General features: G+C 37.3%; 2 protein-coding genes across 2 annotated transcripts; one reads left to right on the top strand and one right to left on the bottom strand.

Moving 5' to 3' along the window:
* Positions 1 to 15,656: 15,656 nt before the first annotated feature.
* Positions 15,657 to 17,854, top strand: LOC110607558 (monooxygenase 2). The gene is made up of 6 exons (XM_021746695.2): positions 15,657 to 15,813; positions 16,216 to 16,362; positions 16,451 to 16,519; positions 16,618 to 16,783; positions 16,872 to 17,088; positions 17,206 to 17,854. Exons 1-6 carry the CDS (start codon positions 15,740 to 15,742, stop codon positions 17,751 to 17,753), a joined length of 1,221 nt encoding a protein of 406 aa, XP_021602387.1. The 5' UTR covers positions 15,657 to 15,739; the 3' UTR covers positions 17,754 to 17,854.
* Positions 17,855 to 19,029: 1,175 nt separating this feature from the next.
* On the bottom strand, positions 19,030 to 21,443 carry LOC110607556 (zinc finger BED domain-containing protein RICESLEEPER 2-like). Its single transcript, XM_021746693.2, has 4 exons — positions 21,269 to 21,443; positions 20,551 to 21,096; positions 19,381 to 20,490; positions 19,030 to 19,130 (listed from the first exon to the last, which is right to left on the bottom strand). The coding sequence occupies exons 1-4, from the start codon at positions 21,441 to 21,443 to the stop codon at positions 19,030 to 19,032; spliced, it is 1,932 nt and encodes a 643-aa protein (XP_021602385.2).
* Between the last annotated feature and the right edge of the window lie 245 nt (positions 21,444 to 21,688).

The raw sequence follows: 21,688 nt of genomic DNA, 5'->3' as shown, positions 1-21,688 counted from the left end.
ATGCCCCTCCTGACCACATCTGAAACAGGCGTTCATCCCAAACCGACATACTCCTTTGTGTGGCCTACCACACCTCGCACAAACTGCATTATCCACACCAGAGCTTGAGCCACTACCAAATCCCAGACTGGACTTAACCTTGTTCCAGAACTTGTTCTTCTTACCCTTGGGCTTACCCCATCTCTTACTGCCTGAAGCTGCTGCACTCAGGGTAGAGGGATCTAATCTTCCCCCACCCGGAGTTTTAGAACCGGAAGACTGTGCCACTAACTGCTTAACTGTCCCCTGAACGATGGCACTGGCCTCCATTTTCCTGGCCATATCTACTATGGCATGGAAGCTCTCCCTGTCCACTGACTGGATCAAGGAGGAATACCTGGAATGAAGTTTCATGACATACCTCCTTGACCTCTTTGAATCTGTATCCAGACTCTGCCCAGCAAAAGGCAACAGCTCCAAGAATCTGTCGGTGTACTCCTCTACACTCATTTCATCCGTCTGCCTCAACTGTTCAAACTCTATCATCTTCAGCTCCCTTGAACTATCGGGAAAAGCCCAACCTGCAAACTCGTTTGCAAACTCTTCCCAGGACATGCTGTCCACTCTCAGGTTCACATAATTCTTGAACCACTCTCGTGCCTTCTTGCACTTAAGCGTGAACCCAGCCATCTGAATGGCTCTACTGTCATCAGCCCCAATCTCCTTTGTGATCACTTTAACCCTTTCCAGATATACAAATGGGTCATCCCCTTTTTCATACTGGGGAGCACCCAATTTCATGTAGTCAGTCATCTTAACCTTGCTCCCACTGGCTGAGCTAGGTCTAGATGGCTGAGCAACTGGGGCTGCTGGTTCTGTAGGTGGTGGAGGTGGTGCAACATTTTCTGAGGTAGGGTTTACTGGATTTGGATAGTAAGGTGGGGGTGGATACATTGGGTACTGTGAGTATGGTGGGTAGTATGGTGGGTATGGCATCTGTGTGGGATAAGGAGTGAAGCTAGGGTAATCCGATGTGCCTCCCATCGAATACCCGGGGTTTTGTGAGAAGGGTGGGTAGAAAGGTGGCTGAACAAATCCCGAGGCCTGAATGCCTCCTTGGGATTCTCCCATACCTTCCTCCGACATGCTAACTCCCAGACTGCCATCCCTCCTCTGCTCTACATCCATATCATCCCCCACGTCCTCTGACGCTCCTCCCTGAACTGTTCCTCTGACTGATCTGCTTCTACCCAAATCCAGAGACCTTCTAGGGTCTCTTACTGCTCTTTCTCTGCTAGACCTACTAGACATTGCCCTCGGCAATGCTGGAGGACGGGCGCTCATGCCCTCATCCTCAGGTGGTACTCCAGTCAATCTTGCTGATCGACGAGTTCCCCTCATCCTGTTTTCTGAAAAACAGTACACATCACAAGCAAACATTAGCATCATATGGTTCATGTGGGCACACATGAACCCGCATCACATACATCACATATCATAGCATATCATTAATGCACATGCATATTATCATGGCATTTCACATCATCATACAAGACAGGACTCCACATCCTATCCTAGTGGACATGATCTTTCCTATTGTGCTTGACCTTCTATAACATCTATGAGCCCGACACTCTAGGTCCGACCATATGAACCTAGGGCTCTGATACCATTCTGTAACGACTCGAAAATCGGACCGCTACCGGCGCTAGGATCCAGGTCGACTTAAGGCCGCCGGGACCCGTAGCAAGCTTGACATGCATCCTGAAAACGTGCTTAATCCCATACATGATCAACAACATACATAAAAATTAAAACTTTTCTTTTCATGAACATCAACCAAACTCAACCTGTGCATAAACATTAACATAACATTGATCCCTCTGTGGGATCTCATCAGTGTCCCCAATGGGTGACATAACATATGCTGAGTTGGTTACATAAATATCATAAAAATCTCTAAGATCATGTATTAAAAGGGATACAACAATCTATGGTCAAGCACACCACTAACATCCATATACATCATCTCATTACATAACTATACTGATTAAGACTTTACATTACAATATGATCATGTCCATTACTAGCTATTACATAAACATGAATTCTTTACTCTATCCGGACTCCTGCTCTATACTGTACCTGCAAGCCTGGGGGTAAAGGGAGAGGGGTGAGCTAAAAGCCCAGTGAGTAGGACTATAAAACATATTAACACTATGCTCTATGAAATGCATCATAACACAGACAATTCACATAAGGGTTGGGTGAACTTGTCACCAATTAGTCCAAGCTAACTCTGTGCCAGGCTGTAGCATGGGGTCCTGGTCTTCCTGTCATAACATACATTACTTACCATTGCCCCAGGGCCTCCTCTGGGCTCCTGGTCTTCGAGTCCCATAACCGTGCCAGGCCGTAGAATGGGGTCCTGGTCTTTCCTTACTCTGTGCCAGGCCATAGAATGGGGTCCTGGTCTTCCTGTCATGGACTAATTGGGTCATCCAACATTCACCCACATCAACAACAATCGATGCAATGCGGCATATTCGTGAAACTAATGCAATCATCCTATTGCATAATCATGATGCATGAAACATGATAAAACATTTAATTTAAAAGATTAAGTTTAGTTCCACTCACCTCTGGCTGACTCTGACAACACCGAAGCAGCTGAACTCACTGCTGGGGTCCTCGGTTCCTCGGGTCCGAACCTACACAGGTGGACTCAAATGAGGGACCAAACATACTAGAACATATCTCTAAACTACTCCCCAAAAACCCCTTAAAACATCCTGAAACAACCATAGAAAAACATGCAAAGGAGGCCTGGACAGGGCACTTTCGGCGGCAGGTTCGGCAGCCGAAAGTCCCTCCAGAGCCGAAAGTCAGGCAGGTTCGGCGGCACCTTCGGCGGCCGAAACTCCCAGACAGAGACGAAACTCATGCATGTTCGGCGGCACCTTCGGCGGCCGAAACTGCCAAACAGAGACGAAAGTCTCCTTTCGGGGGCAAGCTTCGGCAGCCGAAAGGCTGCCTCCCCAGCCATGTTCGGCGGCCGAAAGTTCCTTCGGCTGCCGAACCTGGACTTCCCTCACTTATGCTTTCGGGGGCCTAAAGCACACCCGCAACGCATGCATGTTCGGCGGCCGAACCTGAGTTTTCCTCCAATGCTATTTTCATGTAAAAACTCATTTTCTTTCATGCTTAAAACATAAAACACATTAAAACATTTCATAAAAACATGGTTTTACCCTACTAGAGGCTTCCGACATCCAAGTTTCCACCGGACGGTAGGAATTCCGATACCGGAGTCTAGCTGGGTATTAGACCAAACTCCTCTCCAACTACACACCACACTTCCTCCACTTGCATACACTCATGTATATGCCTAAAGGGGTCAAAAACTACCTAAAAACCCCAAACACACAACACAAACAACACAAAAATAAGCTGTACACATAAAATCATCAAAAACTCTCAAAGAACCCTATCCATGCAACTCTCTCCATCAAACCCCATAAAACCTTCAGAAAACATAAAAACAAGCTCAGGATCTTCACTTACCTTTTGAAAACAAGTAGATGAAGGATCCTAACGTGGAGTTTTGGTGCAACTTGCCTTCAAACTCTCCAAACTTCACAACTTTGAGTTTTTAACTTAAAACCTTCAAAGAATCATGAAAACTAATCAAATCATTGCATGATTTAATGAAAACATGAAAGAATACTCACAAAGGACAGAGTTTCACCTCAGCAAGTGCAAGAAACGATGCTCTGACCGCTTCAACCGACTGAGGGCCATTTATAGGTGGCTGGCCAGACCACCTTCGGCGGCCACACGTGAAACCGAAAGCCATGCATGTTCGGCGGCTCAACCTCAACTTCGGCGACCGAACCTGGCTTTTTTGCCTTGGTTCATTTCACTCAAAAACTCATTTCCTTATGCATAAAACTTAATGAACAGAGCAAAACATTTAAGAAAAACATAAATCAAACCCTTCTAGAGACTTTCGACACCCCGGATCCCACCGGAAAGCAGAATTCCGATGCCGGACTCCAGCCGGGTATTACATCTGCTCTTTTGTCAGGCCGGCGTTGAGACTGAAGACCTTATCTATTTCCACCTCTGATAATGGAAAAGTCTCCAGTTCCCCTACTGGCTCTGCCCTGGCCTCTGTTTTTTCATCCCTGACCTCTAAGACTTCTGAATCCAGCCCTTCCTCTGTTATGCTCGGCTCTGCCACCGTAGCCAGGTATACTGCCCTTGCTTCCTCTTGGCTTCCCCGAACTATCCCCACCCCTGCTTCTGTTGGGAACTTCATCGCCAGATATCTGATACTGGTGACAGCCTCAAAGTTGAACAGCACAGGTCGCCCCAGAATCACGTTGTAGCTCAGGGGGAGTTTAGCCACCAAGAACACCGCATAATGGGTGCGAGCCCTCGGAGCCTCTCCTAGAGTAAGGGCTAGTTTTACTTTCCCTTCCACCGTCACTGGTGCTCCTCCAATCCCTTTAATTGGGGCTTGATCCCAAACCAGTTGCTCTTCAGGAATTCCCATCTGCTGGAAGACTCGATAAGGCAACAGGTTTACCTTGCTTCCGTCATCCACCAAGATCTTCTTTACCCAGTAGTTGTGAATGACAGCTTCAATGACAAGGGCATCGTCGTGAGGCATCTGAACACCCTGAGCGTCCTCCGAGGAGAAAGTGATGGTTGTTGAAGAGTGTTCAACGATCTGCATGACCTCAGCACTGCTGTTTTCTCCTTCTCTGCTTCTCTTTTTCCCCCTTCGGCTCATCCGACCTCCTGTGCCTCCTACGATCATATTGATGGTTCCACTGGACCCATCATTCATAGTGTTAGCTCCTGTTCTTCTCGGCGTTTGGGCTGCCGAATTGGGTTGAGGTCTCTGTCCTTCCGGTTTCTTTACAAAGTTCTTCAGTTGCCCTCTCTTTATCAACCTCTCTATTTCTGCAATCAACTGGAAACAGTTATTAGTGTCGTGACCATGAGTTCGGTGAAACTGACAGTATTTGTTAGGATTTCGCTGGTCGGCTTCCGATTTCAGGGGCTTGGGCCATTGCAAGAATTCTTTGTCTTGGACAGCTACGAGCACTTCGGCTCTAGAGGCATTAAGTGGGGTCGGCTTCTCCGGAACCCATGAAGGGAGTAGCCTTTGCTCTGAGGCCCGAGGGGGAAGAGGTCTTTGGTCCCTTCGCTCCTAAGGCTGTCTGTAAGGCTCAAACCTTTTGCCATGTTTCTTTTCATGCTTCTCCGGCCTTCTTTCCTCCGGGGCTTTCTCCTTGCCTGCCACTCCCCTGGCGAATCGGCTTGTTACCAGAGCATCATCCTGTCTTATATACTTCTCAGCCCTCTTCATTAACTCGGCCAGTGAGGTTGGAGGCTTCCTGCTTAATGAGCCGAAAAACTACGCGGAGGTCGTCCCTTTCTGCATGGCCTCCACCGCCCTTCCCTTATCGAGCTCGGGAATCTGCAGGGCTTCTGTATTGAAACGAGCTACGTACTCTCTAAGCGATTACTCCCGTCTCTGCCTTACTGTTTCCAGATAGCTCGTCTTCCTATCCGCTGGCACCCCTGCGATGAACCGGCTGATGAAACTAGTGGCCAAGTCTCCGAAACTCCCTATGCTTCCAGTCTCCAGGCTGTTGAACCACGCTCACGCTGGCCCTGAGAGCGTCGTTGGGAATACCTTGCACATCAAGGCATCCGATAAAGTTTGCAGTTCCATGAAGGTCTTGTAATTCATGACGTGCTCCCTCGGGTTACCAGCTCCATCATAGGATGCCATTGATGGCATCATAAACTTCTTAGGGACAGTTTCCTGCTGCACCCACTTCGAGAAAGGCGAAGAAGTGGGCAGGAAGGTTTGACTTTGATCTTTCTTTCCCAGCTCGGCCAAGAGCTGTTCCCTCAGCTTCTGCAGCTTTTGGTCCACATCTTCATCTTCCATCCTGGGCCTCTTCTCCAGGCGGTCTTCTTCCTCTTCAGCTTCACTTCTGGTCCACCTGGTTATCCCGGTGGAATAGTTGTCAGCCTCATCATTTTCTATCATCTCCCTCACCCTCCTTCCATGGATTCGAGCCTCTGGCTCTTCCTCTTCTCCTGCTCTTCCCTTCCTTTCTCCGGCACTGCGACTACTGGTTTGAAGGCGATCAGGGGTAGGTTGGGGCTCGTTGGTTTGGGGTTCTTCTACCACTGGGAGTGTATTTATCGGGGTGCTGAGACCCCTTTGTTGCATCATCTGCCCCAACCAGTGGGCGGTATTCTGTAGTTGGAGGGCCATGGTTTGAAGGTCCTGGTTGGATAAGGTAGCGGTGGGAACATTCCCCGCCAAGCTTGGCGAGGGATTGAGAGGAATGGGCGTTTGGTTGTTTAGTGTTGTTGGGCTAGAAAAGGAGAACTGTTGCCCCTCTTGAGCAGAGCTCAGGTCATTTGGGATGTTAAGGTTGTTTTCGTTGTGATTAGCCATCGTGGATCTCAGTGGGTTTTGTTAAGAGTGGAACTCCGGTGATGAAAAGATCTCCTTCGATTCCCACAGACGGCGCCAATTGATGAACTGAGATTCAGAGAAATAGGGTTTTTACAATGGGCTCTGTAAAACTAGAAAAAGCTTAAACCTAGAAGAGAGTATTTCTCCTTTTATAGGTTTCCTTTTTTCTGCTAGTGACGTGCCAACAGAACGAGTATCATTAGACCACCTGTCCCTGCTACGCTGATACGGACGTACGAGGGAATCAGATCTCTGCCCCATGCGCAACGGCCTCTGATTCTCTCTGGGTGCGGGTAGGCGGGTCTGCGAGGCGGATGGATGAATCCTCCTTCGGGTTCCGGGCCGGACCGGAGAATAGGAACAAAGCAGGACCCAAATGGGATCTGTAATACCCGGCTAGACTCCGGTATCGGAATTCCTACCGTCCAGTGGGATCTCGGATGTCGGAGACCTCTAGAAGGGTAAAATCATGTTTTTGTAAAATGTTTTCATGTTTTTAATGGTTTTAAGTATGGAATTAAATGAATTTTTGCATGAGAAGTCCTTGGAGGAAAACCCAGGTTCGGCCGCCGAAAGTCAAGTTCGGCCGCCGAACATGCATGCGTTTTGGAGGCACGTTAGGCCCCCGAAAGCATGAGTTAGGGAAGTCCAGGTTCGGCCGCCGAAAGTCAAGTTCGGCCGCCGAACATGGCATGGATGCGGAAGCGCATTCGGCCCCCGAACGTGGCCTGGCCAGCCACCTATAAAAGGGGCACTTAGCCGAAAAGGGCGAGTTTTCTCCCATTTTCGGCCACAGCAAGCTTCCGACCTTCCCTTTGCAACTCTCGTGTTCTTCCTCCAAATCTCTTCCATTTTCTTGAGTTTTAAACTCACGTTTGCAAGTTTTGAGCATTTAAACCAAGTTTTGGAGCTTTGGGAACTCAGGAGCTCATTTTCGTGGATCTCCAAGTTTAGGTCGTCTCCCTCTCGATCTTCAAGAGGTAAGAGCCGATCTTAAGCTCCTTATGTGTTTTAAATAAGTTTTATGCAAGATCTATGGGTAGAAATGCATGTTAGGTTATATGTTGAGTTATGGGTTAATATTGATGTTTTGAACAATGTGTGTGGATTTTGTGTGTTTGAAGTGTTGTAGTTGGGGTATATGACTGCTTGAGACCCCTAGGAACTAGTATGCATGTTTTAGTTGAGATTTATGCATGATTTGAGGTTTTGGGAGGCAAGAGGTTCATGTGAACCAAGTTTCTGCCCTTCTGGCAGAAACCAGGTTCGGCCGCCGAACCCCCTTGTGGAGGCAGCATTCGGCTGCCGAAGCTTGCCCCCGAAAGAAGACTTTCGTCTCTGTCTGGGAGTTTCGGCCGCCGAAGGTGCCGCCGAACCTGCCTGACTTTCGGCTCTGGAGGGACTTTCGGCCGCCGAACCTGCCGCCGAAAGTGCCCTGTTCAGCCATTTCTTGCATGTTTTTATGTGATGTTTTCAGGATGTTTTAGGGGGTTTTTGGGGAGTATTTTAGAGTTATGTTCAAGTATGTTTGGTCCCTCATTTGAGTCCACCTGTGTAGGTTCGGACCCGAGGAACCGAGGACCCCAGCAGTGAGTCCAGCTGCTTCGGTGTTGTCAGAGTCAGCCAGAGGTGAGTGGAACTAAACTTAATCTTTTAAATTAAATGTTTTATCATGTTTCATGCATCATGATTATGCAATAGGGTGATTGCATTAGTTTCACGAATATGCCGCATTGCATCATGTGTTGTTGATGTGGGTGAATGTTGGATGACCCAATTAGTCCATGACAGGAAGACCAGGACCCCATTCTACGGCCTGGCACGGAAATGAAAGACCAGGACCCCATTCTACGGCCTGGCACGATTGTGGACTCGAAGACCAGGAGCCCAGAGGAGGCCCTGGAATAATGGTAAGTAATGTATGTATGACAGGAAGACCAGGACCCCATGCTACGGCCTGGCACTATGTTAGCTTGGACTAATTGGTGACAAGTTCACCCAACCCTTATGTGAATTGTCTGTGTTATGATGCATTTCATAGAGCATAGTATTTATGTGTTTTAATAGTTCAGCTCACTGGGCTTTTAGCTCACCCCTCTCCCTTTACCCCAGGCTTGCAGGTACAGTATAGAGCAGGAGTCCAGATAGAGTAAAGAAGTTCTGTTTATGTAATAGCTAGCAATGGACATGATCAAATTGTAATGTAAAAGTACAGCATAGTTATGTAATGAGGTTTATGGATGATTAGTGTGTGCTTGACCATAGAATGTTGTATCCCTTTTAATACATGATCTTAGAGATTTTGATGATGTGTATGTAAATCAACTCAACAGATGTATGTCACCCATTGAGGGTACAGATGAGATCCCACAGAGGGATCAAAGTTATGTTTATGTTTATGCACAGGTTGAGTTTGGTTGATGTATGTGGAAAGAAAAGTTTTAATTTTTATGCATGTTGTTGATCATGTATGGGATTATACAGGTTTACAGGTTTTGTGTCAGGCTTGCTACGGGTCCCGGCGGCCTTAAGCCGATCTGGATCCTAGCGCCGGTGGCGGTCCGATTTTCGGGTCGTTACAGGATCGGCCCAAGGTGTAGTGAGGACGAGGCCAGCCTGGTGGAGAAAGCCAGATAAACCTGGTCGTGAGGCTGAGCGGACTGGACCCAGTTGGCGTGAGTGGCTTGAGGATCTCTAAGTAATGGGCTGTTTTCATGGGCCTGACCCTAGACTGGGGTGAGGTGAACTCAGAGGTCATCACCCCTCTAGTCGATTCAAATTATAGTCAACTTTGAAAAGTTTTTAGCTTAACTATAGACTTATTATTATGTCTTGATAATCCCATCGAACAACACGCCGTTTTATTTGCAATCCATTTGGAATACTCATTAATGAACTCTAATACAATACGACTTTAACATTCTCCCAGATGGAATCCAAAATTCCTTTTAAATTGGAATTAGGCTACATAATCCTTGAAGAAAAACACATCTTTCTTTGTCTTGTAAAAAGAATATTTTCAAAAAAAAAATATTATTCACATTGACGATAAACTACATTAGATGGTTTTACTCTTTGAAATGTCTATAGGATTCATCTCGGTGATGATCAACTATCTAATCATCTCATCTACTTAAGCTCTTTTCTCGGTAGAAGTGATAGTCACAAATGACTTCTATCCCATTGAAAGCTGATATTATATTTTTGTACACATATAAAAATAAATAAATAAATAAATAACGGTCCAAAATAAAAAAATAATAGTGACATCACCAACAACAAAAAAAATTTTGGACATTTTTTTTAAAAAATATTAATTATCAAAATAAATTTATTTAATAGTAATTTTAAATGAAAATTATTAAAAAATAATTATATAAAAAATATCCAATTTAATTTTAATTTAATTTTTAAATATCACTCATTCAAAAAAAAAATTTTCTTTTAAAAAAGTTTTGAACTAAGAATTTATTCTTTTTTTTTTTAAATTCCTTTCCTTTTTTAAAAAAAATTTAGACTTATGAAGCATCCAGACCTCGCGTCTAGGCTCCCAGTGAGCGCCTCAGCTCAGGCGCGCAGCGTATGGCACCAACCCAGTGTGCGTGCGCGTAGGCTGCAGGCCCAGCGTGTGGCCTCAGCCTAGTACGCGCGCGCTTAGGCCTGGTCAGTGCACGTGTGCCTGGGTTGGGGTCCCAGTGCACACCTATGACTGAGTCTAGGCCCAATGTTGTGTGGTCCAGGCTCATTAGTCTAGACTAGCCACGCCCACTCCATTCAAATTTTTTCAGTATGGAATTTTAATGTTACGAGATTTTCTGTAAATTATTTTTGTCAAAAACTAACAAATCTAAAAGTTTGAGTTGTTCTAACATCTACCGTGATTAAACAAAAAACATATTCTATAAACATTCTGAAACAAAAATAAATTTGTATAAAAAAGAATATCAACTTTGATAATTTATATCTAAGTTAATATAAATAAAAAAAAAATTCATACAGTATATTGTTGGAAAGCTTATTTTAAGAGTTTTTCAATGATATCAACTTTACATTTAAAAAAATGTATAAAGTATGATATAAGCAATGCAAGGTATATACTTAAAACATATCTACTTAAAACATATTTGGATAAAAAATAACGAACAGGTATCTGCAAAATTTTTTTTTAAAAAAAACTATGACATACAAGCAACTAGGCTCTGATATCAATTTTGAAAATCCATAAATTTTCCAGGATCGAAATGATTAAACAACAAACCACATCTCACCTTGTAATATCCCTTACCCTATCAAAGTGTAGACAGAGCAAGGACAGTCACAAACTATACATTTTTAGATATATCAAGACTAAATAATTTCTTTTATCTATAATTACCAAGTTATTAGGTAGTTCAAGTAAATTTCATAAAGTGATTAAAGTAAATGTGAGATTTTAAACCAAAATTTTGGCAGAATTTCCTCTGTTTCATCAGCATTTCAACCTGTAGTACATATGAAAATCACACTCATAATTATACTATCAACTTTCATTTGATATCTTACTATTCTTTAATTTAGCACACATTTCATAACAGCATCACCCCTAATTTTTCCATGGATAGCATCACATGCAAACACTTAACTCTTTTTCTTTTTTCATACATAATTACATTATTTGATTTACATAACTTTCACAACCCACTCTATTTAATATGTACATGCTAAAATATACCTATATAATTACTCAGAGACTCAAAACAACCAGCTATGATAATGGTCTTGATATCTGATGTAGACCTCTGATGAACTCCACTGAGCCTACTTTATCTACAACCTGCATGAGGTAAAAACCAACACGCTGAGCTAATGCTCAGTGGGTGATTGCAAACAAATAATAAAATATAGCAAACATATTCATATATACAGATAATTAAGTAAACAATTACAAGCTTGTCAAATGTTGTTAACATGATACAAAGCATACTTATCAAACTTTTTGGTATAAAATATGAGTGTCATATGTATCCTTATGCATGATAAGAATTTCATTCACATTCAATAAAAACATCTTCTTTTGCCTTTATTGCACATTTTATATTTATAGCGAATCACCATAGCTTAGTACATGTAATAGATGCAGATGTGTTAACATTTACTGGTAATTTCACAAAATCGAGTATCAATCTTAATTAGGTTCTCAGCCCTTATAAACACATAGTATGGTCAACTAGGGAGATAAGGAGTTATAACGGTAGGCACAAGGTGTCAAACGGTAGGCTCAAAAGTCAAAACTGTGATAGCAAGGCTCTGTGGCCATGCTTATGAGGTACCTAATATGTAACCTCAAATATAGATCATGTATCGGTAGCAGTACTGCGAACTCTACATGTTTATATGGCATATCATACTCTTAAGCTAACATCGACTCCTATTAAATTTACCAGGGCCAAATATCATTAGTTTAATGCATCAATTGTTCAACGTAAATGCATGTCATTTGAAACTATTTGAATTCATTTTCAAAGTACATATATCATATGCCAAGGTTAACAACATGAGAAACTCATGGCAAATAGTGTAAAATTTTATTGACTTAGCATTCCAATATTACGTCAAGTCAATTCGCTTCTTACATTTCATAATATTAACAAGTAAAGAATGACAAGTTTTACTCAAATTATTATGCACAAATATGTGTTATTGTCAACTAAGCATGTGCGAAAATCAAGTACGATAAGCAAGCACGTGCGTAATTCTCACTGATTAAGCAAGCATGTCAATTTTTATTCATTCCAATTTGAGAAAATTGCATTCTGCCATATATTTCATAAACTTTTAAAGCAGTTTAGAGTTATAATTTGACTTCATTTTCTCATAATAAATATACATTTATATCTTATCTTTCCAACAAGGTATAATTCATGTAAATATAATCACCCTATCTTAAGTTATGAATTTTTCTTTACAAGCTGTTCAATAAAGTTTTAATCAATCCAATATTGGTACTTATTTATAGTATCAAAAATCATATCAGATTCATATATTTTTATACAAATTCAAGCTTAAATACTTTCTACAAAGTTTTAGGTATACTTCTTAAGTTTCATTTGGCATTAGTCTTAACAAATTTCACAGAGTACATAATTAGTTATGATATAATAAATACACTATGTTTCGAATGCACTATTACTGTGTCCAGTTTTGGATCACTTGCAATTTACATCATCTTACCTACAGATTCAAAATTTGATCAATTCGTGAAAGTTTTAACTCTTTATCTCATATTTCATCTGGTATATTTTAGGCCTAATTTCAATAATTGCACAATAAGTTATGCAGTTGTTAACACAAGCTGTCTTGTTGCAACCTATTCTGCTAGATTTACACTTTTAGCTCTCATATTAAATTTCTTTACTCTAAGCCTTTCAAACACCATTTTAATATTCATATAACATATTTATACAATCAAAGTAATATTTTCAGCAAGTAAAATCAATCCCTAATTTCGCATACTTACGATAAAATCAAAGGAAAACAGAAAATCATACAAACACCAAACCATTCTTGAATTTCTCTTTTTTTTTTTTTTCCACTTCTACTCTCTAGCTATCTCCTTTTTCTTTAATGTTCATTCACTTAGTTTAATTTATGCCTTAGGAAAGGATTGAATAAATTGTAAATTAAAACTTTATAATTCAAATTCATGCATGAAGAAATGAGAAGATGCTATTTCCTACACATTTCTAAGCTCACCTTCGATTTTCAAGCTTGGTGCATATGGAACCCTAAACTTTTCTTTTTCAATTCTTTCAATATATGGCTCTTTCTTTAGCTATTGTTCTTAGGTAAATTTTGGTTAATGAAAGAAGTTGATTGGGTGAGAGTTTGGCTTGGCTTTGGTGGGAGAAAGAAAAGCAAAGTTTTTTTTTTCTTGAAAATGGAGTGACCTACGGTAAAATGAAGGAAGGAAGAAGACAACCCCTTGTTTTTTCATTTTGCTTTGTCATTTCTTCCATTCTTAGATAGGTGACACATGGAAGGTTTAGGTGAAAAGGTGGAAAACATGAAGGACTAAACTAAATTTTATCTTTAAACTTTTCATATTCACACTTTAACCTACTAAACTCTTTACCATATTTCAATTTAGTTTTTAAACTTTCAATATTCATAGATTGACCTACTAAATTATGCTTTTAGTCTTTAGAAGTCCTTTTTTACTTAAGCAAGCATGACTGATTTAAATAAGCACCTCAAGCAAACACGTCGGGAAACTCTAAGCACCTCTCGAAAGTGACTCATTCCCAGCTCGGTAATCGCACTGTTTACTTTATTTCTGGATATGTCCATTTCTTTGTTTGCGTTTTCTATGATTCAGTTATTAGCAGCTTAGAGTTATTCTAGCATCTCCCCTAAGTAGCTTGGGATAAACTCGCACCTCCCTTAATGCCACTTTCTCTAGTAGTGAAATAGCCTAATCCATACCTAGTAATGTCACTACTCTAGTTATGGATTTGAGGATGTTACACACCTTATACCACATAGTTAATGCATGATCATGTATAATTCGCAGTCGAAGGGTTATATGGAATTATAGTATATTTCATAAGAATCCAAATACCTGGATATCCTCAGATTCTACATCGACACCTTTTGTTCTACATAAATATAGGAGGTTACTCAATGTATTCAGATGGTAGTTCGACATCCACAAGAAAATAATTCAACAAAAAATAAATAAATGGAGAAAATAGAGCAAAGAGTTTTTTTTCTTCAAAACACAGTGAGCTCATTTTTTGAGCAGAGTGAGAAGTATTTTTCTTTAAAGCAGGGAAAGAGGAACTTTCTTGATTTACGATTTTAGATAATAGAAGTGCCCACCACACATCCAAATACAGTTACATGGATAATTGAATTTCAAATATTTATTATTTTTTATTTAATTTATATAAAATAAATTAAAATTAAACTATCATAAATAAAATATAGAATTTTATTTTAAATTTTTTATTTTTAGTTCTATCTTAATTATATTATTTCTTTTATTTGAATTAAAATATTTTTTGTTTTATATTAACATAATCAAATTATTTGTCGGTATCTCTCATTTTTAAATTTCTTTTAGACGAGTGATTTAACACGTCTACATCGCCATTGAATATACAATGGTTTCTCTAAAGAAAAGGAAGGCGGCTGAATTTTATCGCTTAAACTGAAATAATTTAATTAAGCCAAGATTAAGACAATTTTCAATTTTGATAATTAAATGTGCTTGTCGATTAGGCTGCGTGTCTGTTTCACCCATTTTACACCTAAAAATACTATGTTTTGCGTCCAGATTAACTGCATTTTCAGAAGAAATTTTATAATATAATATTTTTTTATTATAATTATTTATTATAGTGAATTATATATATTATAATTAACTATTATATAATAATTGTATTAAATGAAATTTCATTTTCAGACACCACATCATGAATCAAACTTGCTGACATCAGCATGTTGGTGGTCTGAGACGGAGCCCGCGGAGAGGAGACAATAAAGGAAGAAAGGGAAGAAGACAAGGGAAGAAACGATGAAGGGGACGAAGAAAGTTGGCCAGGTTGAGAGTAGGGGGGATGAATGAGAGAAAAATATATTTAAATATGTAGGATTTGTAAGGGTAAAAGAGGTATAAGCGATAAAGTGGGTTTGGTTAAATTATTTCCGCTTTTAATTTTAATAATTGAATCGAATTAAATAATTGAATTGTTTTTAAATTTTAATTTAAATCGAATTATATTAAAAAATTAAATCAAAAAATTTTGTGTCTAGTGTGAAAAATCTATATACATGTTTATTTTTATAAATCGTGATTTGAATTATGTCTTGAAAACTATTTTCTCTAAAAATAATTTAATTTTCTCTTTTAATCAATCAAATATTAATGTATGGATCGATTTTTTTGAGTGCCTTTAATTATCAAAAAACTATGAAAAAGTATATTTTACATAAAACAAATAGGCATAAGTTATAAGAGATTAAATCGTAATTTACCAATTTTTTAATATGAGCAGCCTGCAGCTTCTTGGACTGAAATGGATCTTGCATACTTGCTGACGTGGTCATCATCTCATTGTTGTCACCGCTATCATCATCTTCCTTGCTGAGTTTACTCTATATAAATCTGAGTCTCCCTTTTGGTCTCTCATTCTAAATTCCTAATCAATTCTCTTTAAGACTTTCATTTCAACTTTGACCTCATCCATTCATTTCTACACAAAAAAAATCATGGAGTTGCCTCAAAATGTTGTGATAGTAGGAGCTGGAATTGCTGGCCTCACCACATCCTTGGGGCTTCACAGGTTTCAATTATGATTTAAATAATTTACTATTTAATTTCTGTTGTACGGATAAATTCATTATTTAATATTTTAATTTTAAAAAATATATTAAAATATTTTTAATATTTTATAAAATATACTAATTAATCTATTAATTTTAACTATTAAATATTATAAAAAATTTAAAATAATTTTAATAAAAAAAATTAGTTAGTAGACTTTTTATAAAATCGAATTAAATTTTTCTAAATTATAAAGATTAAATAATAATAGACTTTTTAAAATATTAATAACGTTATGATATATTTTTTAAGATTGAAAAATTAAATAATGAATTTTAGATAAATATTAAATAGTAAATTTTTTTTAATTATATTTATAGATTTTTTACTAATTAATTTCATTCTTAATATTTCTTTTTAGGCTTGGAATACAAAGCTTAGTATTGGAATCCTCTTCTAATTTGCGGACAACTGGATTTGCTTTCTCTACTTGGACAAATGCTTGGAAAGCTTTAGATGCTATTGGTCTCGGTGATTATCTTCGAAATCTGCATCAGCGGATTGATGAGTATATAACTTAATTTTATTTATAATTATAAAATTTATTTTTAAAATTTTAATTTACATCACTCATTATTTAAAAATTTATACAACAGAGTAGTTGCAATCTCTTCAGTCACGGGTCAACCGGATGCAAAAATATTTCTTAAGAGCAAAGGGAAACAGTAAGTAATCAAATTATACAATTTTATTAAAACTCACAGGAAATTATATTTAAATTCGATTTATAATAAGCTTAATAATGTAATAATTTATGAAACAGTGGAGAGCATGAAGTTCGGTGTGTGAGAAGGAAATTATTGCTAGAAGCTCTTGCACAAGAACTCCCACATGGTACTATAAGGTTCTCCTCCAAAGTAGTTTCTATTGACCAATCAGACTACTTCAAGCTCGTCTATCTTGATGATGGCACCATTATCAAAACTAAGGTAAACTTAATAAGTCATTCTGGAAATGATTTTAATATCTAATAGCTAAATCTTATTAATATCATTCCATAATTTATGGTTACAAAAGGTGTTAATAGGATGTGATGGAGTGAACTCCGTAGTCACAAAGTGGCTCGGTTTCGAAAAGCCAATTTTTACGGGACGATCAGCAATGAGAGCATATACAAATTTTAATGCAAAACATGGCTATGCTCCCAAGTTCTTGCAATTCTTTGGTAATGGTTTCCGTGCAGGTCTCCTCCCTTGCGACGAAACAACTATATATTGGTTTTTTACTCACTCAGGTAAGCAAATTCATATGGGTTACTATTATGATTAGTAATTATTATGCATTTAGTAATTGTGTTCTTTAATTTATAACTTAGCTTGAATTTTGCAAATTCTTCGTTATTTTCTTATAGACAATAAGCTGGAGGAGGACCCAGCAAAGTGGAAACAATTTGTGCTGAGCAAACTTGAAAATGCATCTTATGAACAACTGAGGAAAGTAGTAGAAGCAACTGAGATAGATAGCATTATGCCTTCTCATTTAACGTATAGAAATCCATGGGAGTTGCTATGGAGAAATGCAAGCAAAGGCAATGTGTGTGTGGCTGGAGATGCTTTCCATCCCATGACCCCAGATCTAGGCCAAGGTGGTTGTTCTGCCTTGGAAGACGGTGTCGTTTTAGCTAGGTGTCTTGCTGAGGCCTTGAAGGAAGATCAAGTAATTGGAGATAAAGAAGAATATGAGAGGATTGAAGTTGGGTTGAAAAAATATGCAGCAGAGAGGAAATGGAGAGGCTTTCAACTCGTAACAACATCTTATTTGGTTGGGATTATACAACAAAGTGATGGAAAATTATTGAGCTTCTTGAGAGATAATGTTTTAGCCAAATTTCTTGCTGGGTTATTTTTGAAGATTCCTGATTTTGACTGTGGAAACCTTAAAAATAAGTTTTCATCTTAAAGTTTCCATGTTATTAGATTTATCATCAAAACTCTGAAAGTTTATGTTTCGATCTTTGAAATTAATAATGAAAAGAAAAATAAAAGTTGTGGTTTTTATTATTTAATTGTTTAATTTTAAGTGGAAGTAAAGGTTATCACAATAAAATTATAATATTATTGAGTTACTCTTAATTAGAAAAGTTAAAAATTTTGAATCTTAATTATCTATTGCAACTATTTATAAGCTAAAATTAGATTTCAATTCATCTAGTATATAGATTTGAAATTTCATTAATTGTCTTTGAATTTAAAATATTAAAAAAATTATTTTTAATATAGGACTATTTATACTCCATTAAGAGTTTTAATCAATATCATTTGGTTAAAACGAAATAAGAGAGAAAAAATAGTTTAAAAGACTAAAAGTCTTATTAAAGTTACTCAAAAATTGAAAAATGAGTTTTTAATTGTTAAGAGAGGCTATTTATAATAAAAATAAAATTTTAATATGCAAAATTATAAAAATATTCAAAATATCTAAAAAAATTAATTAAAATGTAGAATTGTTAGGTTGGATTCAAATTTGTTACCATATCATTTTTTAATATTTTAATCATAATTTGTAATACTATAAGAAGGTTCATGAAAAAGAAATATGAAATAATATATTTATCATGATCATCAAAATTTTGTGATGTTGATACCAGAGAAAAGTACGCTATCGACTATGAAATTTTTCGCCGCTAGTAGTATAAAATTCAGTGTTAAAATTTTCAGCTAGGAATTTCTCATTGCAAAAAGTTTGTTGCTGAAATCTTTGTCTCTAAATTTAGCGACAATATTTTTCATTACTTATTTTTAGGCCTGTGCAATCGGTCGGTTCGGTTCCGAACCAAAATGAACCGAAAACATAGAAAACCGAAGTGTTAAAATTTTAAAAACTGAAAAAATCGATTATGATGATATAATCGAACCGAACCGAACCGATTTTTCAATTCGATTCAAACCGAAATTTATAATTTTTTTAAAATTTATCGGTTCCATTCAAACTGAAATCTGCAATTTTTTTAAAATTTTCTATTTCTAATTTCAACAAAATAATACAATAAATATTTTACATAAATTTATCAATAAATATTGTCTGAATACACAATAATAATACTTAAAAAGTCCATATACGGCCATATAAAATTTAAAAGTACATATAAAATCAGAATTCAACATAATAAATTCGCCACAATATATTAAATCCACAACAATAAATTCAAAACAAAATATCATTCCACAAACAATTTTTAACAAAATATTAAATCCACAACAGCCTTCAACAGCATATCTGAATCTGATCCCACAAAATGTTGAGTTGAAACTTGAAACATATTTAAAAGACTGAAATCTGCATAAAAAAAAAAGCTATTTAAAAATCACTTTGATTCTTTATCATGAAATAAATTTAAATTTTTAATAGTTAATCTTACATCTATAATGTAGGAGTAGAGCATGATCCACCTAAACCATAGGTGATTTCAACATACGGTAATTCTGCAAATAATAATAAGCTAAAAAAATTAATATATATATATATATATATATATATATATATATATATTGAAATTAATACAAATATGAAAGTGTATATAACATACCTTCTTCAAGCTTTTCAAGTTCATCTAGATCTTCCTCAACATTTACTTGAATATTTAATGGACGAATCCAATCTTGCACACATATCAGGCCCTCAACAATTTTAGGAGTTAGGGAACTCCTAAAGGAATCTAGCACTCTTCCACCAGTACTGAATGCACTCTCTGAGGCAACTGTGGAAATTGGAATTACTAATATATCTCTAGCCATTTTTCCTAGAATAGGAAACCTTTCAGAATTTATTTTCCACCATTTCATGACATCAAAATCCTCCTTTTCCTCTTGAATTGCCTCACTTAGATACACCTCTAACTCTGTTTTTGAATCAAACCCACCAGATTCCTCCAACTTCTGCTTCTTATAGTGATGCTTCAAAAAGAATTTAGGCTTAGGGTTTATTGAATCGGTAGTAGAGCAACTCCCACTTAATTGTTGTGAACTATTATCATTGAATTGCTCAACATTAGGTTGATACACTTTTTTGTATTCATTGAACAAATCAAATAAATAACTCTTGACCTTATTAAATAGCTCTACACCTTTCTCTTTACCATACATTTGGGAGAAAGAATACACCATAAACTCAAATTTGTCACGAGGGTCAAGAACAACTACAAAATAGATAATTTTATTCATTTTATCCACATCTCCCCAATAATTGTCAAATTTAACCTTCATTCTTTCCCCCATGGATTTCATATCAAAATCATTGCTATTAATCCATTGATTTAAAATAAAGGCTAAGTCACTAATCTCACTGAAAAATAGGTTTGATGTGACATACCTAGAGCCCGAGATACGCAAAGTGAGCTCATAAAAATGAGTCAACATATCTGCCATCTTCCTAACTTGTGTCCAATCATAATAGTCAGGTATGTCATTCTCTCCCATATCAATTTTAAACATAGGATCTTGTGACTCGTACCTCTCAAATGCCCTTTCATATTTTTGAGCTGTATTTAACATCAGGTAAGTTGAATTCCATCTAGTTGGCACATCTAAACATAATGAAGATTTGCTTTCAATTTTTTCATGAAGCACACACTCCTTAAATCTCTTCAATCTAGTTGGAGAACTCCTGATATATCTTACTGCATCTCGTACTTTCATCACTGAATCATTCACATCTTTTAAGCCATCCTAGACAACTAAATTGATGATATGTGCCATACATCTCATATGCAAGTAAGTAGAGTTAGCAACACTAACACCCCAATTAGCAAGCTTCTTTTTCAAATAACATATGGCCACATCATTAGAACTAGCATTGTCAACTGTAACAGTGAACACTTTATCCAACCCCCACTCTAGCAAGCAAGTCTCAATTGCTCTACCTACTGCTTCACCTTTATGACTTGAAATGGGACAAAAATTAATGATTCTCTTATGCAACTTCCAATCATTGTCAATAAAGTGAGCAGTTATGCACATGTAATTAATGCGTTGCAATGATGTCCATGTATCTGTAGTAAGGCTCACTCTTTGACAATTTTTCTTAAAAAAAGATTTCAATTTTGATCTCTCCTCAATAAACAAATCATAACAATCACGTGAAATTGTCCAACGAGAGGGAATCCTAAATCTAGGACAAATTGCTCTCATGAAGCTTCTAAAAACTTCTCCTTCTACAAATCTAAAAGGCAATTCATCAATGATTATCATATGGACAAGGGCCTTCCTAATTGCATTATCATCATACTTCCAAGTAGTAAGAGTGCCTAAATCATTCACATCATTATCACTTGCATTTTTTTTGCAATGATAATTGTGCTTGTCTAGTCTCAATGGAATGTGGATGCTTTTTGCATGAATTAAGGTGATTCCTAAGTGCAGTGGTTCCATTTCTTTTTGGATCACAACAAAATTCCTTTTTACAGTAATTACACTTACCTTTTAATTCACCTTCATCACTAACGAATTTTGTGAAGTGATCCCAAACTGCAGACCTTGGCTTTACTGATTTTCTCTTTGCTTTTGATGATGTGGTTGTTTCTGTTGAAGCGTCAGTATTAGTTTGATTCGAATCACTAGTACTTTGGAGCATCTGATCATTTTGTGACTCCATGATTCACCTAAAAAGTAACAAAAATATTCAATTGAACATAAGCTTAAATTAATTAATAACAATATAAAAAAAAGAAATTGGAAATAATATTTTTTCTTACAAATAATACATACTAAACATACAAGTTTTATAGCTTAATTAATAACAGTCTGAAATAATATATACAACTTCTAAAGAGGAAAAAGAAAAAAGAAAAAAGAAACACTACCATGCATCATTAATTTTCTGTTTTTGTGTAGTGCACT

Source organism: Manihot esculenta, chromosome 11 (assembly GCF_001659605.2).
Source record: "Manihot esculenta cultivar AM560-2 chromosome 11, M.esculenta_v8, whole genome shotgun sequence".
Lineage (NCBI taxonomy): Eukaryota > Viridiplantae > Streptophyta > Magnoliopsida > Malpighiales > Euphorbiaceae > Manihot > Manihot esculenta.
This window is presented reverse-complemented; position numbering and strand designations above follow the sequence as displayed.

Coding starts and splice junctions, on each gene's coding strand:
- LOC110607556 (XM_021746693.2), bottom strand. CDS start 21,443: ATGGAGTCACAAAATGATCAGATGCTCCAAAGTACTAGTGATTCGAAT. Junction 21,097..21,268: donor TGATGAAGGTGAATTAAAAG/GTAAGTGTAATT, acceptor TGAATGATTTAG/GCACTCTTACTACTTGGAAG. Junction 20,491..20,550: donor TACTTACTTGCATATGAGAT/GTATGGCACATA, acceptor TGAATGATTCAG/TGATGAAAGTACGAGATGCA.
- LOC110607558 (XM_021746695.2), top strand. CDS start 15,740: ATGGAGTTGCCTCAAAATGTTGTGATAGTAGGAGCTGGAATTGCTGGC. Junction 15,814..16,215: donor ACATCCTTGGGGCTTCACAG/GTTTCAATTATG, acceptor ATTTCTTTTTAG/GCTTGGAATACAAAGCTTAG. Junction 17,089..17,205: donor TTGGTTTTTTACTCACTCAG/GTAAGCAAATTC, acceptor ATTTTCTTATAG/ACAATAAGCTGGAGGAGGAC.